Here is a 27,705-nt window from a genome sequence, read left to right on the forward strand (position 1 = left end):
GGGAGAGAGACAAGCAGAGGGACTTTCTCAAAAGTTTACTATGATACTCGGTAGGTCTCTCGGACAAGAGAAGGGATCAAGGACAGAAATAGCTTGGCAGGGGATCAGGTAAGTTTGTCTGTTTGATTGCTACACTGAAGAGAGGAAGGAGCTTTGAGCTGGGAAGTGCCAGGCTGATCTCTGAAGGGAAGAGAAACTGGTTACAATTTTAAAATGCTTTTGTTGAACCTCTGCCCTGACCGAGACACAAAGTATGGAGTTATTAGAGCCAGGCAGGCTCCTGGGATAGGCTACAGCTGCTCCCAGACAGCTCTCTTTTCTGCCCAGCTTTGGAGGCGTCATCTTCTGACTGCAAGCCCTTTGGCTAGCCTCAAAAGTGAAAGAGAAGGCAGACAGGCAACAGAAGGGAAAGTACCCAGAAAGGCTGCCTGGGATTCTGGTGACCCGGTCTCTGTGGGTGGGCTCCGAATATGCAGATTTCTGCGGTCCATGTTTGCATCGCTGACTGCAAGGATGCTCAGAAAAGGGGTGGCTAAGCAGGGTCACACTGTGCCCTCAGAGGGCCAGTGGGGAACAAAGCATTACTCAGTTGTGACCGTATGACCTGCTAGTGACAGGCTTCACAGGGAATTCTCCCCACCCAGTGCATATTTGGCTGGGCGGAGGGGTGGGCCGGGTGGCAGCAAAGCAGGCCCTCCAATAGAAGGGCACGTGTGGTCTATTTGTTTTGATGATGGGCCAGTCCCTGAGGTCCTTATTCTGTACTGACTCAGGCCAAACATCCGCTGACTCCACGGTGAGTTTCACCTAAGTAAAGGCTGAATTACAAAAATGAGTGGGGAGCTCAGATTGGGGCAAATCAGACCAGACTCTCAACTAGTTTAAATCAGCGTAATTTGATTGAAACCAATGCTGATTTACACCAGCTGAAGATCTGGCCCCTGGAGACTATTATTGCTTTGAACAATGAAAGATAAAGTCATCCTGTGGCAAGCAGGGTGTGCAGCCTCATGGAGGGAATGTCCAAGGCACAGCAAATGTGTCTGTCTTGAGAATGTAACTCAGTAACCTTGACATCTCATTGGTGTAGCATAGTGTCAGCTATAGAGTACAATGCATTCACGTGTTAATGAATAGCCTTCCTACAGAGAGCATATTTTCTAGGAGCAGCGCTAAACATGGTGAGAAATGACAGAACATAGTACACGATATCTAAAACGCAACTGCGTGAAGACGTATGGTAAATAAAGTGCCCTGTTATAAGAAGAATAAGGGAGGGAGGGAGAAATATAAAAATATGTTAGGCAAAGGTATTTTCAGAGTCTGTTGGAAAAGTCTATGAGGGATGGGCAGATCGGTCTGGGAAAACACAAATATCAGAAGCCCTTTCACCCCTTCTAATCTCTGGGGCCTGATTTTTAGAATTGAGCTTGCAAAAAGTGTGACTCTCTCTCTCTGTGTATGTGTATGTATGCCAATGTGGTAACTGCACAATGTACCCAGTCTGACCCTTGTCCAGTTCTGCATCTAAGGTTCTGAAATATTTGGACACATCTTTGGCCCTTGCCTCAGTTGGCCTCAGTTGGTGCACAGGACTTCTACTACCAGCCTCAGAAAGGTTGGGTGGCTCAGACTCAGTTGGCACAAGAAGCTGACTGCTCACATGCTCATCCAAAATGAACCCCAACTGCGAACCTGGGGTGAAAGTCATCCCTGTGGCAGAAAGCCTGCACAAGCCCATGGCACCCTCAGGACTTAAGCTGGACTTAAACAGAACACTGGGGCTTAGTGCTAGCCCTCTGCATAGGCCTGAATTTCAGCTCCCTGGGAGGTTCATCTGTCACTGGTCAGTGAGGCAGAGGTACAGGGATGCTGTCCCACCTGGCAGGGATTGCAGAGGAGAAGGCTCTTGCACCTAAGGGTAGGAAGAGACTAAGGGGGGAGTTATCTAATATAAATCCTATCACTTCAAAACAAAAGCAATAAAGGAAAATAACATCCCCTTCCCATGCCAAAGGGGTGGTGGATTCGCCATCACTGGCCATTTTTAAATCAAGCTTGGATGGAGGCTCTAGCTCAAACAGCAGCTATTAGGGGGTAGGCCTGTGGGATACAGCAGGTCACAGCAGATGGTCATAATGGTCTTGGGAGCTAGGAATCCCCAGCACAGGGCGTGCCATGTTACTGATAGCTGAATCCCATTCCTTTCAGATATGGAGGTAGTGGAGAAGGTCCTGAATGTGGCCCACATCATCTACGCCCAGTGCGAACAAGTGAAGTGCTGTAAGCACCAGTGCCGCCGTCTCGTGTACCGCGTTCACATCCTGCTGAGGCCTGTGGAGGTCCTCAGGGCACAGCCTCCGAAACAAATCTCCTCCCAGGTAGAAGAGACGCTGCAGCAGCTGCTGGAGACCTTGGAGAAGGCCCAGGAGCTGGTGAAGAAGTACAGCCAGACGAACTGGCTGCAGAAGTTCCTGAAAGCCAACGATGTCGTGGAGGGGTTTGCGCGAGTGAACGAGCGCCTTGGGGATGCTGCTCAAGGGCTCTCCCTCCTGCTGCAGGCTGAGAATAAACAGTCCTTCCTCGAGACCTTTCAGCAAGACACCTGCAGCAGGGAGGACAGCCAGGACACCAAGGATGACAAAGCCCTCTGGGAGGAGCTGCTCACAAGTGAATATGCATTTTTAAGACTCTCACATACCTTACAATTGGGAATTAGCTGGGATGGCTGGAGCCAGCATGTCTGGTTCCACTTCCTCTTTCTGCTGCAAGGTTCAGCTTTGGCCCAAGGGTTGCACATTCAAACAGGAACAGGCTAAGCCTACAAGGGACCCAGATCAATGATGTGCCATTTGTGTCACAATGTTGTGATATTGGCTGATGCAGTTCTACCACTTCTGTGAGCCCTTCAAGAACACAGGACCCAGACCTATTCCTCTACCCTTGATCTAACCATACCAGCAGGTCTATTGGCAGGCTAGTGGGCACCGGCACCTACTACACAGGACACTTGTGTGACCGCTGCTGGAATCTTGTGTCCAGTTCTAGTGCCAAACAATGGAAGAAAGATGTTGATAAATTGCAGAGGGGTCAGAGAAGAGCCACAAGAATGATTAAAGGATTAGAAAACCTGCCTGATAGTGATAGACGCAAGGAGCTCAATATGTGTACCTTATCAAAGAGAAAGTTAAGGGATGACTTGATTACCATCTATAAGTACCTACATGGGGAAAAAATATTTAATAATGGGCTCTTCAGTCCAGCAGAGGAAAGTCTAACACGATCCAATGGTTGGGAGTTGAATCCAGACAAATTCAAACTGGAAATAAGGAGTTAATTAAGCGAGACTAATTAACCATTGGAACAATTTACCAGGGGTTGTGGTTGATTCTCCATCAGACCATTTTAAAACCAAGATGGCATGTTTCCCTAAAAGATCTGCCCTAGGGATTATTGTGGGGCAGGTCTCTGGCCTGTGCTCTACAGGGGATCAGAGTAGATGATCACAATGGTCCCTCCTGGCCTTGGAATCTCTGAATCTAAAAGAAACCTCAGGGCTCTGGCTTCTCTGAAGTGATACATTTCCAGGTACAGAAGGGGCTGGGGTTGGACCTGGAGTGGTGGGAAGGGCAGCGCTAGAGCTGTGACCTTGCAGCCGCAGATTCAGGTTTCAAAGTAGCAAAATAATGGTCCACAAGGAGGAGGTGTTTGTTCGATGTGAACCAGGAAGTGACTGGTGCTGGCGGGTGGGATTTTCACAGGCGTCTATGTAACCTAGGCGATCCAAGTCCCATAGTTACAAAAGTGCAACTAAAAATGCCACCCTCAAACCTTCCAAAAGATATTGGGGGCTGGCAGCATTCTAAGACCTGGCACAGCGATGGAGGGGGCGATAGCTGCCTTATACAGCACTGTTCTACTCTGAAAAGCAATGATGAAAAAATGGCCTCTTCACACTCAGCAGATCTGCTGCCAGGTTATTGTGCTGACAATGATACGTTCTTCTGCTTTTTATTCCTGCGTTGGCTCTGCTGAGTCAACACAGCTATGGGAGAGGGAGCTGAAGTTGATTCCTTCTTCTGCATCAGTGCTTAGGTACCATGGTGATAGGTGTCTGAGAAAATGGATAGATCCACTGCATTATTTACTACGTCCCAGACAGTTACACTGAAGACAATTGGGCTGGGACAGGTGTTGCTGAGATCCTAATTTGAGTCTCAGTGTTGACATGGAAGAAGGGAAGAGCCTAGCGTGACTCTCAGATCCAAGTTTGCAGGTCAGATGTTTTCCCCTGTACACTAAGCACACTGGCTCTAGAGTTGCTAAGAGAAAATAAACAAGGAGCCCGGCAGGGCCATTCTCATGGAGTCACTTTTCAGAGCAGAACTGCACTTTAAGCCGGGTGAAAAATTAACAGCATGAAAGGCCAGTCCCACTAAACCTCTCTGGCACACAGCCCAGTCTCAGGGTACACTCAGTCAGTCCCCTGGTGCCCAGACCATGTGGAAGACTATGCCATGCAACAAACCCCAATGGTGCTCAACAAGCATCCATCTCACAAGTTCCTTTAATGACTTTGACTTTCTGCTTCTTCCTTTCCCCTAGGAAGTACAGAGACCAAAGATGCAGTGGATAATGTCCATAATGATGTCAGACATGTGGGAACAAAGGTGGAGGATGTGGGAAGCAGGGTGGAAGAAGTTCGCCAAATGATGCAAAAATGTAAGTTACCATCAGGCCTCTCTCCCCTCCGGAATACCCCTCCCAGGGCAAGGGTGGGCTGCGAACTGCTGACAATGAATAATCATCCTCCAGGCTCAGGGTAAGCAAGTTCAGTGGAGGGATTTGCAGTCCTGATGGATCGGATTAAGAATAGGTGGAGTACTTGGTGCCTCCACAGGCTCCTTTCAAGTTCAGCTCTGCTTCCTATGTTGGATGGCTCCTTATTTACCTTGTCAAGCCTGCAAAACCCCACACAACATCCATCCAGGGTCCTCATCCTCCCCACAGCAGAAGTCTTCCCCAGAGGGGTTACCTTGGTGTGGAATGGGAGGGGAGGAATCATTAAAGGCTAGATCTCTCCATTGCGACAAAGCATCTCTGTGCTGCCTTTGCATCCCTCCCCACCACCCCTTCCAGGAGGGCAGGGCTGAACCACCTTCAAGGAGTTTCAGTACTGCTCACGTACTGGCCACCCTGAGTCGTCAATGATGTGATTTCAGTCTGCTCCTTTATGTCTTGTAAGCGCTAAGAGCCAGACACACGCAGACTCAGCAATTCCCACCTGGCAGGGCACAGCGTCACCCCCAGGCTACTTGGCTAGCTCCCGAGACCCAGCTCCTGCAATATAGTTCTGGTACCTTCTTGGTATTGGGCATTAGTGACTCATGGTAAGAGAGAAAGTGGGAATAGATGCACTTTTAATGATAGCAGGAGTAATAGAAATGGGATGAAATCTGATAGTCCAAAGTGCAAGATCATGCACTTAGGGACTAACAACATGAATTATTGCTATAAGCTGGGGACATATCAGTTGGAAGTGACAGAGAAGGAGAAAGACCTGGGTGTATGGGTTGATCACTGGGTGACTATAAGCTGCCAATGTGATGCGCAGTGAAAAAGGCTAAGTCAATCCTAGGATGCATCAGTTGAGGTATTTCCAGGAGAGACAGGGAAGTGTTATTGCCGATGAAGTGAGCTGTAGCTCACGAAAGTTTATGCTCAAATAAATTGGTTAGTCTCTAAGGTGCCACAAGTACTCCTTTTCTCTTTGCGAATACAGACTAACACGGCTGTTACTCTGAAACCTGCCGTTATACAAGGCATTGATGAGACCGCACCTGGAATACGGTGTGCAGTTCTGGTCTCCCATGCTTAAGAAAGATGAATTCAAACTGGAAGAGGAGCAGAGAAGGGCTACTACGATGATCCGAGGAATGGAAAACCTACCTTAAGGGAGGAGACTCAAGGAGCTTGGTTTCTTTAGCCTATTAAAACAAAGGCAGAGGGGAGATATAATTGCTGTCTATAAATATATCAGATAGATAAATACTAGGGAGGGAGAGGAGTTATTTAACTTAAGGGTCAATGTTGGCACAAGAACAAATGGATATAAAGTGGCCATCAACAAGTTTAGGTTTGAAATTAGACAAAGGTTTGTTACCATTAGAGGAGTGAGGTTCTGGAACAGCCTCCCATGGGAACAGTGGGGGCAAAGAACCTAGCTTGTTTCAAGGCTCAGCTTGATAAATTTATGGAGAGGATGGTGTGATGAGACAGCCTACAATGTAGCATATGGCCTATTCACTACTGCTGTTAGCAAATATCTCCAAGGGTAGGAGATGGGACACTAGATGGGTCTGCGTTACTACAGAGAATTTTTTCCCAGGTGTCTGGCTGGTGGGTCTCAACAACATGCTCAGGGTCTAACTGATTGTTATAACTGAGGTTGAGAAGGTATTTTCCCTGTGGTCAGATTGGCAGGGACGCTGGGGTGTTTTCACTTTCCTCTGCAGCATGGGGCACAGGTCACTTGCTGGTTTGAACTAGAGTAAATGGTGGATTCTCTGTAACACGAAGTCTTTAAATCAAGATTTGTGGACTTCAGTCACTCAGCCAGAGGTTATGGGCCTGCAATGTCCAGGAGGGCAGACTAGATGATCATAGAAGATTAGGGTTGGAAGAGACCTCAGGAGGTCATCTAGTCCAACCCCCTGCTCAAAGCAGGACCAATCCCCAACTAAATCATCCCTAAATCATCAAGCTGGGCCTTAAAAACCTCTAAGGATGGAGATTCCACCACCTCCCTAGGCAACCCATTCCAGTGCTTCACCACCCTCCTAGTGAAATAGTATTTCCTCATATCCAACCTAGACCTCCCCCAATGCAACTTGAGATCATTGCTCCTTGTTCTGTCATCTGCCACCACTGAGAACAGCCAAGATCCATACCTCTTCAGGTAGTTGAAGGCTGCTATCAAATCTCCCCTCCTCCCCCCCCCCACTCTTCTCTTCTGCAGACTAAATAAGCCCAGTTCCCTCAGCCTCTCCTTGTAAGTCATGTGCCCCAGCCCCCTGATCATTTTTGTTGCCCTCCACTGGACTCTCTGCAATTTGTCCACATCCTTTCTGTAGTGGGGGGAACAAAACTAGACGCAATACTCCAGATGTGGCCTCACCAGTGCCGAATAGAGGGGAATAATCACTTCCCTTGTTCTGCTGGCAATGCTCCTACTAATGAAGCCCAATATGCTGTAAGCCTTCTTTGCAACAAGGGCACATTGCTGACTCATAATGACTCATGATGGTCCCTTCTGGTCTTAAAGTCTCAGTCTATGAGATAAAGCCCTGAAATCTCACTGCATAGGCCTTGTTCTCCATTATGGCACAGTTGCAACAAGCCGTAGGGAAGCCATATAGCAGCTTTATAGGACATGTGGAGCTCCCTCCACCCCACGTTCGTTTATCCAGAGACAAATTATGACAGGCCATTGTGTCTCCAAACTAAGGACATATGTGGGAAGATGCCATTGAATCATTAAATCTGGATGCTGTGGTGATGAGCACGTATAAAAAACTCGTTGGCTAGATTAGGTCAAGTGCCTCCATCCATACAACAAATTATGAAATAAGCAAGTTATTTCTCCTACAGGCTGGGAAGGCAGAGAGACGCTTGGTCTGCACTTAGAAGTTACAGCAGCATAGCTACATCAATCGGGGATATGCGGGGGAAAACCTCACCCTGACGACACAGCTATGTTGACAAAAACCGCAGTATAGACACAGCTATGCTTATGAAAGCTGTTAATGTCATTTGGGGAGGTGGTATTTCTACACCAGCAGAAAAACTCCTTCTGTCGTTGTACACTGCAACAACAAAAGGGCAGTGTGCTGGCATGGACTCCATAGCATAGCCAGAGGAAGAGATTTCTTACCAAGAGCATCATTTAAAACCCCCTCTTTGTTTCCCTTTGTCCCAGTGCAGGACGCAGTCATGAAAAAGGACAATGCTGTTCCAAGAGAGGAAATCACTGAGATTAGGATGGAGGATCTCACTAAAACCTCATGGACCTTCCTGATGGAATCCAAAAGCCACACGCTCTACAAAGGAGAATTCTACAAGTACCCTGTTGCTATCAAAGTCTTCAAAAACCCTGTGATTACCTCCACTGAGTGAGTTATTTAGCAAAGGTCCCAACAAGAATGTAACTACTGAGGAGGGGACTGCTGTCATCCTCTCCCTCAATCACTGAGAAAGGCCTTGACACTGAAGAAAGGGGGTTCTTCAGCAGGGAGACAAACTGGGCACTGACAAAGTAGCTTTGCTTTCTCCCTGCTAAAGTTGATAGCAAAACATGCTGCTCTCTGTGTGCGCCGGTCTGGTGTTATGCAGGGAAGGCGGAGTAAGAACCACAAAGATGAGGGAAACCAAAAGCAGCAATCTAACTATAATAACTCAAACTGGGGTGGGCAAACTACAGCCCAGGGGCCACATCTGGCCCTTCAGACGTTTTAATCAGCCCTCGAGCTCCCCTCAAGAGGCGGGGTCCGGGGCTTGCCCTGCTCTGGCACTCCAGCCAGGGAGCGGGGTCGGGAGCTTGCCCCGCTCCATGCGTGCCCTGGCTCTGCACAGCTCCCGGAAGCAGCAGCATGCCCCGCCTCTGGCTCCTATGTGTAGAGGCAGCTAGGGGGCTCCACTCCGCATGCTGTCCCTGCCCCAGGCGCTGCCCCCACAGCTCCCATTGGCTGGGAATCGCCAATGGGAGCTGCAGGGATGGTGCGTGCGGATGGGGCAGCGTGCAGAGCTGCCTGGCCATGCCTCCCCATAAGAGCCAGAGGGGGGACATGCCGCTGCTTCCGGGAGCTGCTTGAGGCCTAGAGCCTGCACCCCAACCCCCTGCCCCAGCCCTGATCCCCCTCCTGCCTGCCGAACCCGTCAGTCCCAGCCCGGAGCACCCTCCTGCATCCCCAACCTCTCATCCCCAGCCCCACCCCAGAGCCCACAGCCCCAGCTAGAGCTGTCACCCTCTCCTGCACCCCAATTTTGTGACCATTCATGGCCCGCCATACTATTTCCATAACCAGATGTGTCCCTCAGCCCAAAAAGTTTGCCCACCCATGACTTAAACACTAGAATTTGTCCTGTGGGGAGAGGGCATGTTGGGCAGGATCCTGGGGTTGTCTCCTAGTTTGCCTGGAAAATGCAATGGGATCTGATTCCCAAAAGTGCAGCTCCTGGAGATGGACACAAGGGACTTCATTGGAGTTTACACACAAATAGGCATCCTCGTTGGATGCAGAAGGCCCAAATTGACAGGCTGTGGGAGAATTTAAGCCCATTACTCCTTTTAACTTAGTTTTCCTTCCCCAGAGATCAGGCCCCAAGTACTCACCAGCTGACACATCCCAGCATTCCTTCTGCTGGTGCCATCACATCTGCCATTCATCTTCAGACATGGCGTCTTGCTATGGTGGGGGGTGTGGGACAGAGCTGTTTGCTTTCTTCCTCCCAATATTCAGAGGTTCTCTGCGGTTTTCAAGGAACCCTGGTGGGTGAAGGGTACTGAAAAGAAAATGCTAGGGGAATGCTAGGGGAATGGACGTGCATTACTCCTCACAAGCATGGACACCAGGCTCCAGTGCCAATGAGTGATGGCTGCCACATTGCTAGCAAGGTGCATGCTGGGAAGTCTCACAGAGCAGGAAACCACTGGTATCCTTAGGTGGCTACTCTTTAGAGAACTACAAAGATAGCAAAATGCAGTTAATGGGGGATTTGTGTGCTTGCTCTCTGCTATAGTTCAAGCTTGGGGAGGAAGCCTGGAATGGGGTTGGAGGCCATGTTACCAAGATTAGCCCACATTGGACTGTATTGGAGGAGGGGGTTGTCCCTGCCCCCAACAGCTCTCACAGACTCACTCTGGCCAGAGGCCTGACTGCTCTACTGCCTGTTGCAGGAAGGTGAGGGAGATTTTCAGGAAGGAGATTGAAACCATGAAGAAGTTTGAGTCTCCGAACATCCTTCGTATGTACGGGATCTGCATCGATGAGAGCGGTAAGGGGCCCCGGTGTGGTGGGATCTCAGTCACTGACTCTCCACAGCAGGCTCCCATGTCACCTCTTTGCACCCACCTCCTAGCACAGCGTTTGTCACCCCTGCTGCTGCACAAGTGGAGGTGCCTGAATGTACGAGTCCAGACATCAGCCCACACTTGTCACATCAAACGTGACACAGCCACAGCCCGGATGGGTATGATGAGATATGGCCAAAGCCAGCCAACAGGGATGGAAGGCCCATGATGTAATACCACAGCTGGCATGGCCAAGAAAATACCTGAAGGGATAGGGTCCTGCTCTGGCCACCCCTTTCCACTTTCCGCAGGAATTCATGACTCCAATAGTACATATCCAGCAAAGTGGAGCTGAGCTGTGTCTGCTTTTCATTCCCCTAAGTGACATGGGGCCAGCCTGTGGCTGAACCTTGCTCAGATTCCACAAGAAGGAAGACACTGGGAGCTGTCTCCTGCAGGAACAATGCAATGTTATTTTAAGTAACTAAACTATAGTACAGGCTAAGGAATGATCTTTAATGATTTTACCTTTTTCCCCTATGTAGGTTACTTTGTCTGCATTGAAGTTTTGAGATACAAACCAGTTCAGTGTATCTCTTATGAATGCACTAAAAGATTAAGCAAGTAGTTGGCAAACAAATATCAGTTTAAGCAACATGTCTCTGGTTAATTTAACTTATAATTGTCCTAACCTAATTTACAATGGTCAAATTAAGGTTGTAATTGAGATAACGCACTGGTTCAATTTATCTGGCTCGCCAATTACTGCAATTAGTAATGAATTCATATTGAACAAGTTTAGAAAACAATTCTCTTCGGGTTTTAGAGGAAAGTTAAGGGGAGAGGCCATTCCCTTTTATTTAAGCGAGTTAGCTCAGAGCCTGTTACTTGCCCTTAAGGAAGTACAGCTCTTAAACAGATTTGCCAGTTAACTTCCTTCTCAAACTGCTTTCTTCCATTAACTTCACTTTTCACAGAAATTACATCAAACTTTGGTTTATTTGGTCCAGCGGTTCTCAAACTGTGGGTCAGGATCCCAAAGTGGGTTGTGACCCCATTTTAATGGGGTCACCAGGGCTTGCATTAGACTTGCTAGGACCCAGGGCAGAAGCTGAAGTCTGAACTGCACCCCCACCTGGGGTGGTGAGGCTTGGGATGTGGGCCCCTCTCTCCCCACACCCAGGGAGGTGGGGCTTGGGCTCTGCTCCCCTCTGCCCCCCAGGGTCATGTAGTAACTTTGTTGTCAGAAGGGGGTTGCAGTGCAATGAAGTTTGAGAACGCCTGATCTAGTTTATTTCTCCTCCCCATTTTAACACATTTGCCTGCATCTTTCTGACAGCCTGGCACAGACACAGGATGATTGATAGAGTCCCACACTTGTAGCGGCTTTAGAACAACCCTGGTTTGGAGATCTCTTACTGTTTAAATAACAGCCTTAGGAATGTAGTGTCTACTTTGGGGGACAGTTAAGTGATCTGCAAAGAGAGACGCACACACTCTAAAGGGTGTTGAAGTGATTCAAGCCTCTCTGAATTGCTCCACAATGGTTTTCGCACCTTTTCCTTCTCAAACTCTTTAGCTCATGTGATTGGTCTTAGTTTGGAACAAAGTTGATTTTTACCAGTGGCTTTATTGATGATAAGATGTAACTTGGAGCTCTTTTACATGCAGTGTGGCAAGTTTGGTCTTTTCTCTCTCTGAGTTGTACTTCAGACTTGGAATCTTTCACTTCCCCTTCTCTAGATGGCCAATGCCAGGAAGAGAGCAGGATACAACTCCAAATGTCATTGGTGGTACAAGAGAGATACCACACCCCCACACCCACACACTTCTCTCTGCATAGTTAGTATTAAGTTTTGTGGGGCTCACTGAATCACCTACTCTGCCACAGGGGACACTGTTGTCCAGTCAGAGATTCCAGCATGTCAGCTGTAGCTCATCATGGACCAATAATTCAGTTTCTTGATCTGAGGACATAGTAGAAGATTCCCGTCTGAGATGTACATTTTCTGGCAAAACCTGTTGAGATCCACAAGCAGATGCCCTCATTCTAAGCAGGACATGTGAGAGGCCAATGGGAGAAGGAGTTGGAAACAGACCTCCATTTAACGGAATAAGGCTACGTAAAATTATATATAATATAGTATTTTGCTAAATATAATTAAAGGTTCATCATCAATTACTCTTTCATGCATTTCCATTCATTCCTTGTGACCATAAGCATTCCAAGGGAAAGTGGACACTGCGGGGGACCAAGCCCAGAGTGAGTGCATGGCCCATAGCAGTGCACTTTCACCTCAAATAAAAGCTGCTTTAGCATTCTTATTTATACTAAATGTCATTTAGCATTTGACCCAATAAAGTTGTATGAATATAGATGGAATATAGATGGAATATATGGGCCAAACATAACCCAGTCACTGTCCAGCATTAAACAAGGTTAGACAAGGTTGGGATACAGAGACCTCAGCCCGCTTAATACCATGGCAAACACACCTTTAAAATTCCCTTGAACCTTTTTTCTTAACGATACAGAAAAGAAGGAAAAGCAGTTGAAGCCTTGGAAAAGCATTAAATAAGGGTTCTGTTGTAACAACATCCTTTGTTCCCTTTCCCTTTAGCTGGAGTGAGAAGGCAAAGCCAAGTGTCTGACAGTCCCTTAGAAGGTATCAAAGGTGGTAATAACTCTCGTGCTGGGGAAAAAGAGAAGCAGTTACCTGCAATGGGCTGGAGTTGTTGTTGTTACAATCTGATCCTGTGTCACCCCGGGTGTGGCTGGGATTCAGCTGGAGCCAGTAGGGGGGCGACGTCGTCTGGGTCCCTCTCTCTGGCCCGTCTGGGCAGGACATCACTCAGGATCAGGCTGACAAAGGCTCCAGAGCCCAGGAAACAGTGGGGGTGGCAGCCATGGTGGTGAAGCAAACTCCAGCAGCCAAGTACTGACCTCAGTTCTGGTCCATGGTCACTACGCGCCTTCACCCCAGTGCTCTCTCCTCTTGGGCCAGCCACAGCTGCAGTCTCTGAGCTCTACTGAGCACAGGGGCTGCTCCCTGCCAGCTCCCTCTGGGGCTCAAGCCACCCCACAAGGGGGAGGGAGGAGGCAGCCCAATAGTTTCACTCTTATCCCCCTGCACCAGTCCATGAAGCTGGCTAGCCATGGAAGGGATCATACCCTCCCAAGGAGTGGCACAATGGGTGTTCTTTCCCTGCCTGGTGGGAAGTTCAGGAGGCACTGCTTCCCTGAGCACAATGCCTCCTTGTGCTCCCACTGGGTCAGTGCAGCTCCGTACCACCCCTACTCACAGCTATAAGGCAGGTCTAGCCCCAGGTAAATATGGCTAATCGGTAAATTAAGGGGGAAGCTCAGCCTGTGTGGACTGTGCGGAGTGAATGGAGGGTGGCAGAATCGGGCCCTTGATAAATTGGGGACGGGGAATTAAATGGCAGCATAAGAGATTAAAAAGGTGTGCTTTCGGGTTTTTGCACATGCCCTCAGGCCCTGACACATCATGTTTACTGGGGTCCCACCCTCTCCCATTTCACTTTATTTTTACACAGATGTTACAAATGTTTTGGAGGCCCCCCAAGCTCGGGTTTTCGAAACAATCGTGCTCTCTTTTTCCCCCTCCTGTCAGCCCGGCCTGTGCAATCAATAATTTGTGGAGGCTTTTTAGCGATAGCAATATTAAATCCCTTCGTTGGCTACCTGGGGCATTTCTGACTGCTCATCAGGTGGCCATGTGTAAACCTTACAAAAAATTCTTCCCAGTTACATCTGAGCAACTCCAGGGATTGCATGGGTTGCAGAAGTCAGGTCTGGTCTCTTGGGAGTGGACAACAGAGGATGGATCACTTGGTGATTGTCTGTTTTGCTCATTCCCTCTGAAGCACCTGGCATTGGCCACTGTTGGAAGACAGCATGCTGAGCAAGATGGACCATTAATCTGACCAGTATGGCCATTCCTATATTTTTTATTGCCCACAACGTGGGCACATCAAAGGGCCTTAAGAACTGTCACTCCTGAATCTCCTGACAATGCTTGATTTGAACTGTGCAGAGTTAAAGTTGCATTAACCAGGATTCTGCATTTCCAATGGAGAATGAAGTAAACACGTGAGTTGCCTCAGCTCAGGTCACCATTCACTGGGCTTCTGTTTTGATCAGGTTCAAGTCCTTGTTTCTCCATTGTCATGGAATACTGTGAAAAGGGGACCCTGCGGGACGTGCTGACAAGGAAACCCCAGCTCCCCTGGGAGACTCGCATTCGGATGGCGCTGGATGCGGCCAGAGGCCTATACAGGTATGTCATGGGGCCAGTGGCCCTTTAGAAGAATTAGAGCCCAGCTGACCCATGATGACCCGATGGGTTGCACCTGGGAGCAATCAGATGCTCATGGGAGTGCCCTTTAGTTAATTAGAATTGAAACAGCTGAATTAGGAGGAGGCTATGACAGTATAAAAAGGAAAGTGCCAGTGGGAAAGGAATCTGTCCCTGACAGTCTGTGCCTAGCTCTGGGAAGGGAGTAGGATGGCTGAAGGGTAGGCTGTAGAAGGAAAGAGACCCCCTAGAGCAGGGGTTCTCAGACTGGGGGTTGGGGACCCCTCAGGGGGTTGTGAGGTTATTACATGGGGGGTCATGAGCTGTCAACCTCCACCCCAAACCCCGCTTTGCCTTCAGCATTTATAATGGTGTTAAATATATAAAAAAGTGTTTTTAATTTATAAGGGGGATCACACTCAGAGACTTGCTATGTGAAAGGGGTCACCAGTGAAAAAGTTTGAGAGCCACTGCCCTAGAGTGAGGCTAGTTACTGAAAAGTTAGTGCTCTGAGGAAGAGTAGCTAAACCAGAGACTAAACCCCAGCATGGGCAGGACCAGAGCAGTGAAGTCTGAGAGACAAGAGGGACTTCTGGCAAATGCATGGTCAGAAGAGGCAAGAGACTCTGGTAAGGAAGAAACAAAGCTTTGGACTATTCTCTGATGTAGGCTCAATGGTTGTGGGTAAACGAAGATTCCCCTGAATAAGGGAGAGGCAAAGACGGATTTATTTATATGATAAAAAGGGGAAACGGAAGCATGGCATGGCATCTAGGTCTGTGACAAGGTACCAAGCATGACTGAAGACAAATGAATTCATTTTCTGATGTCCCACTATATGCCTGAATTGGTCTCGTCTATAGAAGAGCAAGGGTGGATGGGTTGTAGGTACCGTGGTTAAAGTCACCCTCACCATCCACAAATCCCATGATATCGAAACAGGCAGTGGGAAAACTGATGGGAGGCTGGGTTTAGATAAGAAAGTGCCCAGATTCTCAGATGCCCTTGGCTTGCAAATCTGGCCTGAAGCCTGGTAGAAAGAGCCTTTCTCCTGAGATACCTGGTGCTGCTGTTTCCAGAAGTACCTTATAGAACATCACTAAATCATTAGGACTACCACCCAGTAACAGACTGGTTACTGCCTACTGTTCCTAGGCGGCTCTGACAATGGCATTCACTGGCTTGCCACTTTACAGGCAAAAAATGATTATCTTGTAGCCATTGGAAAGGTCTGATTTGTGGCTGTTGTCCCAGAATAACTGGGCACACCAGGGGTGGCTTCTGAATGCTCAGTAGTATCCAAAGGTCCGTCCTTGTCGCTGTTCTGGGTGGGAGCAGAGAGAGGGAAGGTGGCAATGGATCCATTACTAATGCTTTCTGCTCTTGGTTCTGACTGGCCGTAGGTTGCACCAGACGGGGGAGAAGTCTAAATTGCATGGATGCATCAATAGTACCAAGTTTTTGGTTGCTAAAGGTTACTGTGTGAAGGTAAGAGCTGTCTTGTGAGAAGACTTTTTGAGAGGTTTGAAAGCTTTTGTGGGTATCTATTCCATCTCACCTTCCCTCCCTGCCTCCCAGGACGCCATGGCCTCCGGAGTAACACCTCAAGCATCTATTCTTTCAGTGCTAATTTACTATGCAGCTGGGACACCTGAATTATATGGCCAAAACCCCTACCATTACACAGTCTTCCTCCCCACCCCCCTTAAAACCTCTTCCCCTTTCCAGCCCTCCTCCCAGGACAGTATGAGCAGCACAGGAGTCTGTGTGTTTATTTAGATGTTAACTTCAGGCTGTTCTACACAGTCCCAAAATTTTTAACACGCAGCTGCTTTTTATATTGAAAATGCACTGCTGCACTGCAGACTCTGACGGGGAATTCCCTCTTGACTTTAATGGGAATATTGGATGAACATCATCTCTGAAAAGCCGGCTACGTTGTTATTTATTATTTGTTATTACTGTAGCGCATAGGAGCCCTCCTTGTGGATCAGGACCCCTCATGCTAGGTGCTATACAAACACAGAACAAAAGGATGGCCCCAGCCCCACACTTATGTAGCTACCTAAATATGGATGTGGGTGTCTAGCTTTAAGCCCCCAGGTTTGCAAATATGAGCCTCAGTGAAAATGTTTCCATCAGCCCTTCATGCAGGGATAGTGGCTGATTAAAGACAAGCTGCCACAAGCAAGGTGAGGATGAATGGCATGAAGAAGAGGAGAAGCAGAATTGAGGAATGACAGAGTATTGTCATAACAACATGGGATCTTAAAACACACAGTACCCACCTCGGGGTATGTCTTCACTTTAAAAAATACAAAAAACACGGCAATGAGTCTCTGAGCCCAAGTCTGCAGACTTGGGCTCGCACTATGGCACTACAAATAGCCATGTAGCCATTCTGGATCCAGCTGGAGCTCAGGCTCTGAAGCTTCAGGAGGGAGATGAGCTTCAGAGTCCAAGCTCCAGCCTGAGCCTGACCATTTACATGGCTATTTTTAGCGCTGTAGTGTGAGCCCGAGTCTGTAGGCCTTGCTCTGGGACTTACTGCAGTGGGATGTTTTCAATGTAGACCTATCCTAAGAGCCCCATCCCTGGTACCAAGCATGTACCCTTTCCATGGTTCAGGAAGGCTATATCAAGTGGGGTCTGGTAGGGATCTGTCCTGGGTCTGGTTCTATTCAGTATCTTCAGAAACAATTTGGACAATGGCATAGAAAATAGAAAGTTTGTGGACGATACCAAGCTGGGAAGGGTTGCAAGTGCTTTGAAGGACAGGATTAGAATTCAAAATAATCTCGACAAACTAGAGAAATGGCGTGAAATAAATAGGATGAAATAAAATAAGGACAAATGCAAAGTACTACAATAAGGAAGGAATAATCAGTTGCACTAATACAAAGTGGGAAATGATCGCCTAGGAAGGAGTGCTACAGAAAAGGATCTGGGGGTTATAGTGGACCACAAACTAAACGAGTCACCAATGTGATACTGTTGCAAAAAAAGCAAACATCATTCTGGAATATATTAGTAGGAGTGTTGTAAGCATGACACAAGAAGTAATTCTTCCACTGTACTCAGCACTGATAAGGCTTCAACTGGAGTATTGTGTCCAGTTTTGGGCATCACACTTTGGAAAAGATGTGGAGACGGTCCAGAGGAGAGCAACAAAAATGGTTAAAGGTCTAGAAAACATGACCTATGAGGAAAGATTTGGGGGGCAAAATGGGTTTGTTGGAGAAGAGAGGACTGAGGAGGGAACACAACAGTCTTCAAGTACATAAAAGGTTGTTATAAAGAGGAGGGTGATAAATTGTTCGCCTTAACCACTGAGGACAGAAGTTAAATTGCAGCAAAGGAGATTTAAGATGAACGTTAGGAAAAATGTCCTGTCAGGATAGTTAAGCACGGGAATAAATTACCTAAGAAGGTCACAGAATCTCCTTCATAACAGGTTTAACAGACACCTGTCAGGGATTGTCTAGATAGTCCTACCTCAGTGCAGGGGATTGGACGAGATCAGTGGTTTTCATACTTTTTAGGCTGTGAACCCCTTTCCAAATAATGTAGTCTGCTGCATACCCCCATCTGAGATAGGGTCATAATATACCTATGATTAGATTGCCAATTCTTTCTAATTAGAGTGAGCTGTCTGCCATTACAGGATTTTTCTCGTGTACCCCTGATGACAGTATGCGTACCCCACTTTGAAAACCATTGGACTAGACCAGTGGTTTCCAAACTTTAACAGCCCACGAACCCCTTTCACTAAATTGTGAAATCTTGTGAACCCCCTCCTAAAAATGAATATTTCCAGGGCCTTTAAGTTTAAATTTCCTCTGCACTCCACAAGGCTCCTGCTGCTGGACCGCATTGACTGCCCCAGTCAACTGAGCTCCACTGAGCTCGGGCTGCGGGTCCCGCTGACCACCGGGGCTCAGGCTGCCGGCCCCGACTGCCCAGCCCCGCTCTCCCTGGGGCTCGGGCCGTCTGCCCTGCAACCAGGTCCCACCTGCTGCCTCCAATGCCCGGGATCCTCTGGCCGCCATGAGTGACATTTTTCTGGCGAATCCCCTGTAACATTCTGTGAACCCCCAGGGGTTTGCGAACCTCAGTTTGGGAACCACTGGATTAGATGATCTGTCAAGGTCCCTTCCAGTCTTACATTTCTATGATTTATCTGCATCCTTGAGGATCTCTGCTTCTACCCCCTTTTTAATCTTACCAATATTGTGGCCATCATATCTCCACACAAGGATTAGATAAGACAGCTTCTTTCCATCAGTTGGCCAGAGGGGATCATGGTGGTGCACCAGGAAACACGCCCTCTCCCTTGTTTCTTCCCTTCTCAATATGGGGTCAAGCACATCAGCCTTACACTTATAAGACCCAGGAGTGGGAATCAAACCCATGACCTCCTGCATGACAAAGCAGAGGACTCAGCAGAACAGGTGGGCCCTGCAACATGTTCTTGCAGTGGTCTGCTTGGTCCCCTGGCAATGAAAAGACCACCATATAACCCAAAGGAAGTCAGCTCATTAACCTTGAGCTAAGGACCAGTTATGTAATCATTGCTGCATGGCCCTGATTGCATGGAGCTCATGCTGTTCCTCCCTTTGTCTTTCTCTCCTTCCCTTGATCAGCTGTCAGGATTTGAATTGAGTAAAACTGAGTCATCCATTAAGAGGAGCTGCAAGAAGAAATTGACAGATGTCCCTTCTTCGGCTTACATCTCTCCCCTGGGCCTAGCTTCCCTGAGCCACAAGTATGACGTGCCCAGTGAAATATACAGGTATGGGGATGCTGGACTATAATACATAAAGGTTGGATGCACTGCTGCAGACAGGTTTCAGAGTAACAGCTGTGTTAGTCTGTATTTGCAAAAAGAAAAGGAGTACTTGTGGCACCTTGGAGACTAACCAATTTATTTGAGCATGAGCTTTCGTAAATTGGTTAGTCTCTAAGGTGCCACAAGTACTCCTTTTCTTCTTGCTGCAGACAGTTTCCTACAGAAGACAGATTTTTAGACAGGTTCTGTAGGTGACTTGCTTGGCACAAAATGATGGGAACCAAGAATCACAAGATAACTGGCTCTGTGGATGAGGGGAAAGGAGTGGACGTGTTCTTCCTTGACTTTAGCAAAGCTTTTGACACGGTCTCCCACAGTATTCTTGCCAGCAAGTTAAAGAAGTATGGGCTGGATGAATGGACTATAAGGTGGCTAGAAAGCTGGCTAGATTGTCGGGCTCAACCGGTAGTGATCAATGGCTCCATGTCTAGTTGGCAGCCGGTATCAAGTGGAGTGCCCCGAGGGTCAGGCCTGGGGCAGGTTTTGTTCAATATGTTCATTAATGATCTGGAGGATGGCGTGGATTGCACTCTCAGCAACTTTGCACATGACACTAAACTGGGAAAAGAGGTAGATACGTTGGAGGGTAGGGATAGGATACAGAGGGACCTAGACAAATTAGAAGATTGGGCCAAAAGAAATCTGATGAGGTTCAACAAGGACAAGTGCAGAGTCCTGCACTTAGGACGGAAGAATCCCATGCACTGCTACAGACTAGGGACTGAGTGGCTAGGCAGCAGTTCTGCAGAAAGGACCTAGGGGTTACAGTGGACCAGAAGCTGGATATGAGTCAACAGGGTGCCCTTGTTGCCAAGAAGGCCAATGGCATTTTGGGATGTATAAGTAGGGGCATTGCCAGCAGATCAAGTGATGTGATCGCTCCCCTCTATTCGACATTGGTGAGGCCTCATCTGGAGTACTGTGGCCAGGTTTGGGCCCCACACTACAAGAAGGATGTGAAAAAATTGGAAAACGGAGGGCAGCAAAAATGATTAGGGGACTGGAACACATCTCTTATGAGGAGAGGCTGAGGGAACTGAGATTGTTTAGTCTGCAGAAGAGAAGAATGAGGGGGGATTTGGTAGCGGCTTTCAACTACCTGAAAGGGGGTTCCAAAGAGGATGGATCTAGTCTGTTCTCAGTGCTAGCAGATGACAGAACGAAGAGTAATGGTCTCAAGTTGCAGTGGGGGAGGTTTAGGTTGGATATTAGGAAAAACTTTTTGACTAGGAGGGTGGTGAAGCACTGGAATGCGTTACCTAGGGAGGTGGTGGAATCTCCTTCCTTTGAAGTTTTTAAGGCCCGGCTTGACAAAGCCCTGGCTGGGATGATTTGGTTGGTGTTGGTCCTGCTTTGAGCAGGGGGTTGGACTAAATGACCTCCTGAGGTCCCTTCCAACCCTGATATTCTATGATTCTATGACTGAGTTCTATTCCTGACTCTACCACTAACTTAACCTCTCTCTCCATTAGCTTTCCCTTCTGTTAAAAGGGAACAGTGTTAGACACCCTACAGGGAGGGCAGAGCTTGATTAATGTTTGTATAGGGCTTTGTGGATGGAGGCTGCTACCAAAGTACAAATTAATACCACATAGGAAATGGAAGAGCTTTTGACATTTCACTTGGCAAGGTCTCTTCCCAAAGGGATTGGGCACACAGGTAGGCAGAAGTCAATATTAAGTTAGATGGACTCTCTGGAATAATCACAGGAGCCAGCCCGGTGGGTCCGGAGTGGAAGATGAGTCTGCTGTGTGGGAGAGCAGCTCACAAATCAGCCCGACATGCTGATTCCTAAACGGGGAAGGAGGGAGTGCTCAGAGATGATGTGTTTGTTAGGTGGCTGAGGGTGTGGTTCACCCTCCTTCTCCAACACTATCCAGCAAGCAGCAGAGCTGATGAGCATAGGAGGAGGGATCAGAGGGAGGTTGAGGAGGCTTTTTTGATGCTCAGCAGGCCTGTTTGTGTCCTTTCAGCTTTGGGATCGTCCTGTGGGAGATCGCGACCGGCAAAATTCCATTTGAAGGTGGGCAACAAGGGCTTGTTTTCTGTCATACTGCAAGCACCTGGGTAAAGGCCCAGGGTCCAGTCCAGATGTGTTCTGCTGATGCAGGGTGATATTTGGGATCAAATGCACCTCTTGGCAAATGTTCCCTATTGCTACCTAGTGCTCAGGAGCTTCAGATCCAGAGGGGCTATGAAATGACTGAATGACTGTCCAACATGCCTGTAGCCACTTGGACCAGGTAGCAAAGTAGCTTTAACTCTGGAATCTTTCCTGGAATTTAGGCTCCAATTCAGCAAAGCACTTACAAAGACACATACTTAATTGTAAGCAAATAAGTAATGCCATCTGTATTCAACAAAGCACTTAGGTATGTGCTTCGCTACTATTGAAGTTAAGTGCTGTGGAATTGGGGCCTTAAGGCAGGGTTCATAGCAGATGAGTTTTTCATAGACGCAGCATAATGAGTATTTCAATCCTGCCTCTTCCCTGCTGTGGGCTTGGCAGGCCGCATGAGGCTCTATTTAAATGCTTTAATTAGGTTCCCTCTCCGCTACCTTCTTGTGGAATCCAAAACAAGTCGGTGCCTCCTGACTCCCAATTTGTGTGTGTTGTGTTAGGCTGTACTTCCCAAGAGATCTATCAGAAAGTTTATGAGCAACGTTACCAGGCTCCTGTTGGGGAAGATTGCCCCTCCCACCTGCAGGATGTCATCAATCAGTGCCGGGCCTTTGAGCCTTTGCAACGTCCTTCTGCTGAAGGTAGGATGGAGTCCCATGTTTGCTTCCCTTTACTCTACAGCAATACTAGCTACCAGGTGATCGCTGCTTGTCCCCGGTCAGACCTGCTGAGGAAATCCCAGGGAGGAGTGGAGGGACTGCAAGCCTAAACCCCCAGTCTGGAGGGAGAGGGATGGGGGTCTCTGCCTGAAAGAGGAGATGGCTAGAAAGACTGAAACCTTTAAGTGGGTGCCCTTGAGGAAAACCAGGGTGGTGGGTCAAGTGCAGTTTAATCCTGAAACTGCCAGTGATGATCCAGTCTGACCTCCTGTATAACAAAGGCCAGAGAACTTCACCCAGTAATTCCTGCATCAAGCATAACAACTAGTGGTTGATCTTTTTGCAAGACATCCAGTCTTGCTTGATAGATTTCAAGTAATGGCAAATCCCCCACACCCCTGGTAAATTGTTCCAGTGGATAATGACTAAGGCTACGTTTTAGTCACAGGTATTTTTAATATCACAGGCAGTAAACAAAAATTCACAGCCCGTGACCTGTCCATGACTTTTACTATATGGGCGGGGGGTGGGGAGGAGCTGGGTACTATGGTGGGGGTAGAAGGCAGCGCACAGACCAGGACCCCCGCTGGTGCTGAGGCAGTGGGTGTTGGTGGGGCCAGCAAGCTCCCTACCTGGCTCCATGTCTCCCCCCTCCCTCCAGCAGCAGAGTTTGGGTATGGGAGGGGGCAGGGGGTTGGGGCATGGAACAAGGTGAGGCAGGCTCTGGGCGGCACTTTCCTGGGGGGGGCCTCCCCGGAAGCAGTGACATCCCCCTTGCTCAGCTGCTAGGCGGAGGCGTGGCCAGGCAGCTCTGCGCGCTGCTTCTGCCTGCAGGCATCGCTCCCACAGCTCCCATCAGCCATGTGAAGCCAGCGCTCTGGGTGGAGATAGTGTGCAGAGCTGCCTGGTCACACCTCTGTCTAGCAGTTGAGCAAGGGGGATGTTGCCACTTCCGGGGAGCCCCCCAGGTAAGCACTGCCCAGAGCTGCCTCACCCATCCTGCTCCCCAGCCCCCTCCCACACCCAAACTCTGCTGCTGCGGGGGGGGGGGGGGGGAGAGCAGTGGCCCAGCAGTGGCCCATGTGACTGATGCAGGGGCTTGCCTGAGCTGCCCCTGAGCCAGGCACACCGGCCAGTGCAGAAGTCACGGAATCCATGACCTCAGTGACAAACTCGCAGCCTTAGTAATGACTCCCACTGTTACAAATGTGCACCTTGTTTCCAGTTTGAATTTGTCAAGCTTCATCTTCTGGGAGAGTGAAGGTATAGGGAGAGAAAAGGAGCTAGAACAGGGGTTCTCAAACTTCTCTGCACCATGACCCCCTTCTGACAACAAAGTTGATACATGACCCTGGGAGGGAGGCACAGCCCAAGCCCCACCACCCTGGGTGGGGGTGAGAAGCAGGCAGCAGCCCAAGCCCTGCTGCTCCAGGTAGGGTGGAGAGGGGGCCACAGCCTTAGCCTGCCCCCCCAGGTGGAGCTGGAGCTAGTGCTTCAGCCCTGGGTCCCAGCAAGTCTAATGCTGGCCCTGGCAACCCCATTAAAATCAGGTCATGACCCACTTTGGAGTCCCAACCCACAGTTTGAGAACTGCTGAGCTAGAAGAAATGGGGAATTAAAGGAAGAGATCAGAAATGGAGACTGGAGGAAATAGAGAACAATGAAAGAGCAAGGGATGAAATGAGAGAATGAGGAAGGACCAGACAAGGGGAAAACTGCAGAAGAATGGAGAGGAAGATGAAATGTTTAATAATCAGCCAGGAAGCAAGCAGGTTTTTCAGGGGAGAGGACACTTCTGCTAACTATGGAACCGCCAGCTCACATCAAGGTCACACTGAGCTTGTTCAGAGGCTTAACATGGGTGTTAGCATAGTCATACCTGTCCTCTCATTAAATCTACTCATTCGCATAGTCACTGCCATACTCAGAGCTGGGGGAAACCCCAGCTTAACACACTGGTTTTCTGAGATCAACAGCATCAAAAATACTGTGCTCTGATGAGAGCAGCTCCTTGGTGCTATGGAATCTGGGGCTTGGCCTTTCACTCTGAGCAATAAACTGCAGTATATGAGAACATCAGAATAGCCACACTGGGTCAGATCAAAGATCCATCTAGCCCAGTATCCTGTCTTCAGACAAAAAGAAAAGGAGGACTTGTGGCACCTTAGAGACTAACCAATTTATTTGAGCATGAGCTTTCGTGAGCTACAGATCATTTCATCGGATGCCATTTCCAGCTGTTGACAAGAACGTCACTGGCCCACCTTGATTATCACTATAAAAGGTGTTCGTTCCCCCCCCCCCAGCTCTCCTGCTGGTAATAGCTCACCTTAAGTGATCACTCTGGTTAAAATGTGTATGGTAACACCCATTGTTTCATGTTCTCTGTGTATATAAAATCTCCCCACTGTATTTTCCACTGAATGCATCCGATGAAGTGAGCTGTAGCTCACGAAAGCTCATGCTCAAATAAATTGGTTAGTCTCTAAGGTGCCACAAGTACTCCTTTTCTTTTTGCGAATACAGACTAACACGGCTGCTACTCTGAAACCTATCTTCAGACAGTGGCCAATGCCAGGTGCCCCAGAAGGAATGAAAAGAACAGGTACCATTAAGTGATCCATCCCATCATCCTTTTCCCAGCTTCTGGCAAACAAGAAGCTAGGGACACCATCCCTGTCCATCCTGGCTAATAGCCTCCAAGAACTTATCTAATTCTTTTTTGAACCCTGTTATAGTCTTGGCCTTCACAACATCCTCTGGCAAACAGTTCCACCGGTTGACTGTATGTTGTGTGAAGAAATACTTTCTTGTGTTTGTTTTAAACCTGCTGCCTATTGATTTTATGGTCCCTAGTAGCAGGAGCTGTTCTGTCTCTGGGAATGTCTTACTGCTGTTGCTTTTAGCACATACAAAAATAAATGACCGATCCTTCTTATACTTGACGCAGCAGCACAAAAGGGAGCAGGGACCCGCTGTTGTCCATGAAGACTTGTGTGATAGGGAAGTTGTCCCCTCCTCCCACTCGGTGTATCAGGCAGGAGGCAACTTTCTTTAAATCACTACCATCCCACCATATGGGGCATATACACTAGCCATTTCAGTAGTCTTTTGTAAGGAAAGAGTGAGACCTTAAGGTTTGCCATTAGTAATCCACCATGCTCTCCAAAGGCACAAAGATTTTCGGTAGCATAATTGACCAGGGAATTTCCTGTGCTGAGAACTATAATGAGAGTTGCCACTAAAGGGCACTCAAGAACATCAAATTTGTCAGCCCCTTCTGGCATTTGGCCCTAGGTGCTTAGTATTCTACATTACCCTCTCTTCTTGATAGCTCCATCATGCTGGCTTAGTTTTTTTTTTTTTTTTTTTTTTTTAAAATAATGTTTCTGCAGCCTCTCCCAATCCCTTCGCCATGTGGATCTGTCTCTGCTGTACATGCTTATTCCTCTTTTGTTGCTCTTGCACAGTATAAAGCAGTCAGATTTCATTTTCTTTGGTTGAGCCTGTAATGAAGTGATCCAGTGATACGTACTCAGTAATAGTCCTGTATACTATTACTGAGTACGTATCAATCATCTTGCCAGGAAAAAAAAATCTGAGTATTCTAATCTGAAAACAAATTCTGTTTGTCTTCTGCAGAGATTGTGGACTCGCTGATAGCCATCTATGGCAAGATAAATACAGCAAGCTAGCTACAAGACACAAACTCAAGGCATCCCTTGAAGAAAAGAGGCAAGCGTGTTTAGGAGCAAAGCACGGGCTGCTCCATCCCTGTGTACCATGACACTCTAGCATGAAGTTTGTTACACTTTGCCAGATCTGTATACTCTGCTTTTTTTAAACAGCATCTTGACCTGCCCTCCAACTTCGAGGGTGCAACTCTGAGCCTTTAAATAGTTGTGCCTGCAATTTTGCATCAGCAATTTACTGTGGACATGGTTTATAGCACTTAAACATCTCCCTTCCTGAGCATGCTCCCAAGATTAGAAAGCCATTTTTATTTCATGTAGGGGGGACCAGCCTAGAATCCTGAAGGGAAGCTCCCTTAGTACTGTCAACAGAGTAGGGGGAGTCAAGGTAAGGCTGTGACAGCTGCAGCGCTGGCTTTAGGTTTGGGGCTAATACTGATGTGGAAATTTGAGAGAGTTTGGCAAATGGTGGTAGGCTCTGAGGTGCAGGTGCTTGTCCCTGGCACTGCAGGGGGGCTTTGTAGCTGAGGTAGGGAGCAGGTTAGGTAGGGGGGTCAGTCTGAAGGTGTTTGTTACTGGAGGGAGTTATCATATGTGATCTTCCCTTACCCTTCCCCAACAACCAAATGACTTTCTAGCCTCTCTCCCTCAAAGGACTCCTGACCTCCATCCCTTCCCCTGCAGTGCCCCTCCCTACATTAAACTTAGTATACTCATCCTCAGTGTCCTGTAGTACCTCTCCTCCCCCAAACAAGGTGAACTTCCAGAGCACCCCAAGCTGAGGGGACCCTCCATGCTGGCTGTTACTCAGCAACCAGAAGAACCTGCCTCTCCTCTGTTGATTTCCCAGCTGGAGGGAGGAGTTGGGAACCAGGAGTGGATGGGGCTGGTGGCAGGGGTGTCAGAAGGGCAGGTCAGGAAAGTCAGGTGGTTCCCACCATGTGGGAGGTGAACTTAGATTTCCCAGTAGCCAGAAACCTCCCCCTCCCCCTCCCACCCCGTTCCAGGCACAGTATCCCAGCAACTTTTCCCAAAGCTTAGACAGTTGCCAGCCCCACGTGACATCTGCTTGTGGACTAGCTAGTTTCCTAAGCAGCAGAAATTTATGTGGGGCCCAGCTACTTTCGTGTTCAGCTCCAGCACAATGCCTCCCCCGTTGTGAGGCCTGGCACGCCATAGAGTCTGTAACATTCCAAACTGTAGACTTGTAAGATGAGTCCAGCATCAGATTGTGGCATGCCCCACATTCCGCTGTCCCTCGAAGCATGCACAGTTCAATGGATAAGTATCTGGGACCCAAGTCCACCTCTGAGCCAGCACTGCAAGAGAAAGGGGAATGCAGCAGAAGCCTGCATGACCAGAGACACAGTGGATCACATGTCAGACTAGGCATCCTTACTACTAGTATAGAATCTTCCCCTCCCTAGTAGTCCCCCACCCCAAGCTCAACTATCATCTTCCTCTTCCCGTCCCTGCTCCCTGCAGAGAGACCCTCATTGCCCCACATTAGGAGTTGGCCTTTGCTGGATCCACTGCGACAGACACCTCTGCTCCAAAAAGGTGGAGCAGTGTTTAGCCAATTATTTCCATCTTTGCCTGGTTGGACAAAACTAAATATTTGAGCCCAGGCAAGAAAAAGCAACAACATTTAATAGCTATACTATCAGCACCCCAGGTAGCCTAGGTCAATCTGCCTTTGGAAATTATAACCCCTGGGTGCTAGGAAGGTTAGGGGCAGTAGAGTTTGGGACAAAATACCCATGTGAATATAATGAGCTGAGAAATTAGGTCATTCTTGTAAAATCAAGACACAGGCTGTCCAGCTACTCTATTCCAAATGCAGGAGTTGATCTAGGCATTTGCAAAGCGCTGTGTATGTTAATGCTGCTATTGAAATGTGTGTTTTAAATAAATGTTCTTTATTTGAGGCACTTGTAGCCACGCATCAGGCACCACCAACTGTCAGTGATGGCCAAGTCTGTCTGTTGAATTTGA

At 48.2% G+C, this 27,705-nt stretch overlaps 1 protein-coding gene across 1 annotated transcript; it reads left to right on the forward strand.

Moving 5' to 3' along the window:
* On the forward strand, positions 1-27,637 carry MLKL (mixed lineage kinase domain like pseudokinase). Its single transcript, XM_084645083.1, has 11 exons — positions 1-108; positions 2,212-2,670; positions 4,606-4,722; positions 7,979-8,171; positions 9,956-10,053; positions 14,235-14,370; positions 15,792-15,876; positions 19,032-19,180; positions 21,211-21,260; positions 21,860-22,000; positions 25,661-27,637. Exons 2-11 carry the CDS (start codon positions 2,214-2,216, stop codon positions 25,711-25,713), a joined length of 1,479 nt encoding a protein of 492 aa, XP_084501209.1. The 5' UTR covers positions 1-108; positions 2,212-2,213; the 3' UTR covers positions 25,714-27,637.
* Positions 27,638-27,705: the final 68 nt, after the last annotated feature.

This window comes from Lepidochelys olivacea (genome assembly GCF_965140295.1).
Source record: "Lepidochelys olivacea isolate rLepOli2 genome assembly, chromosome: 12".
NCBI lineage: Eukaryota > Metazoa > Chordata > Testudines > Cheloniidae > Lepidochelys > Lepidochelys olivacea.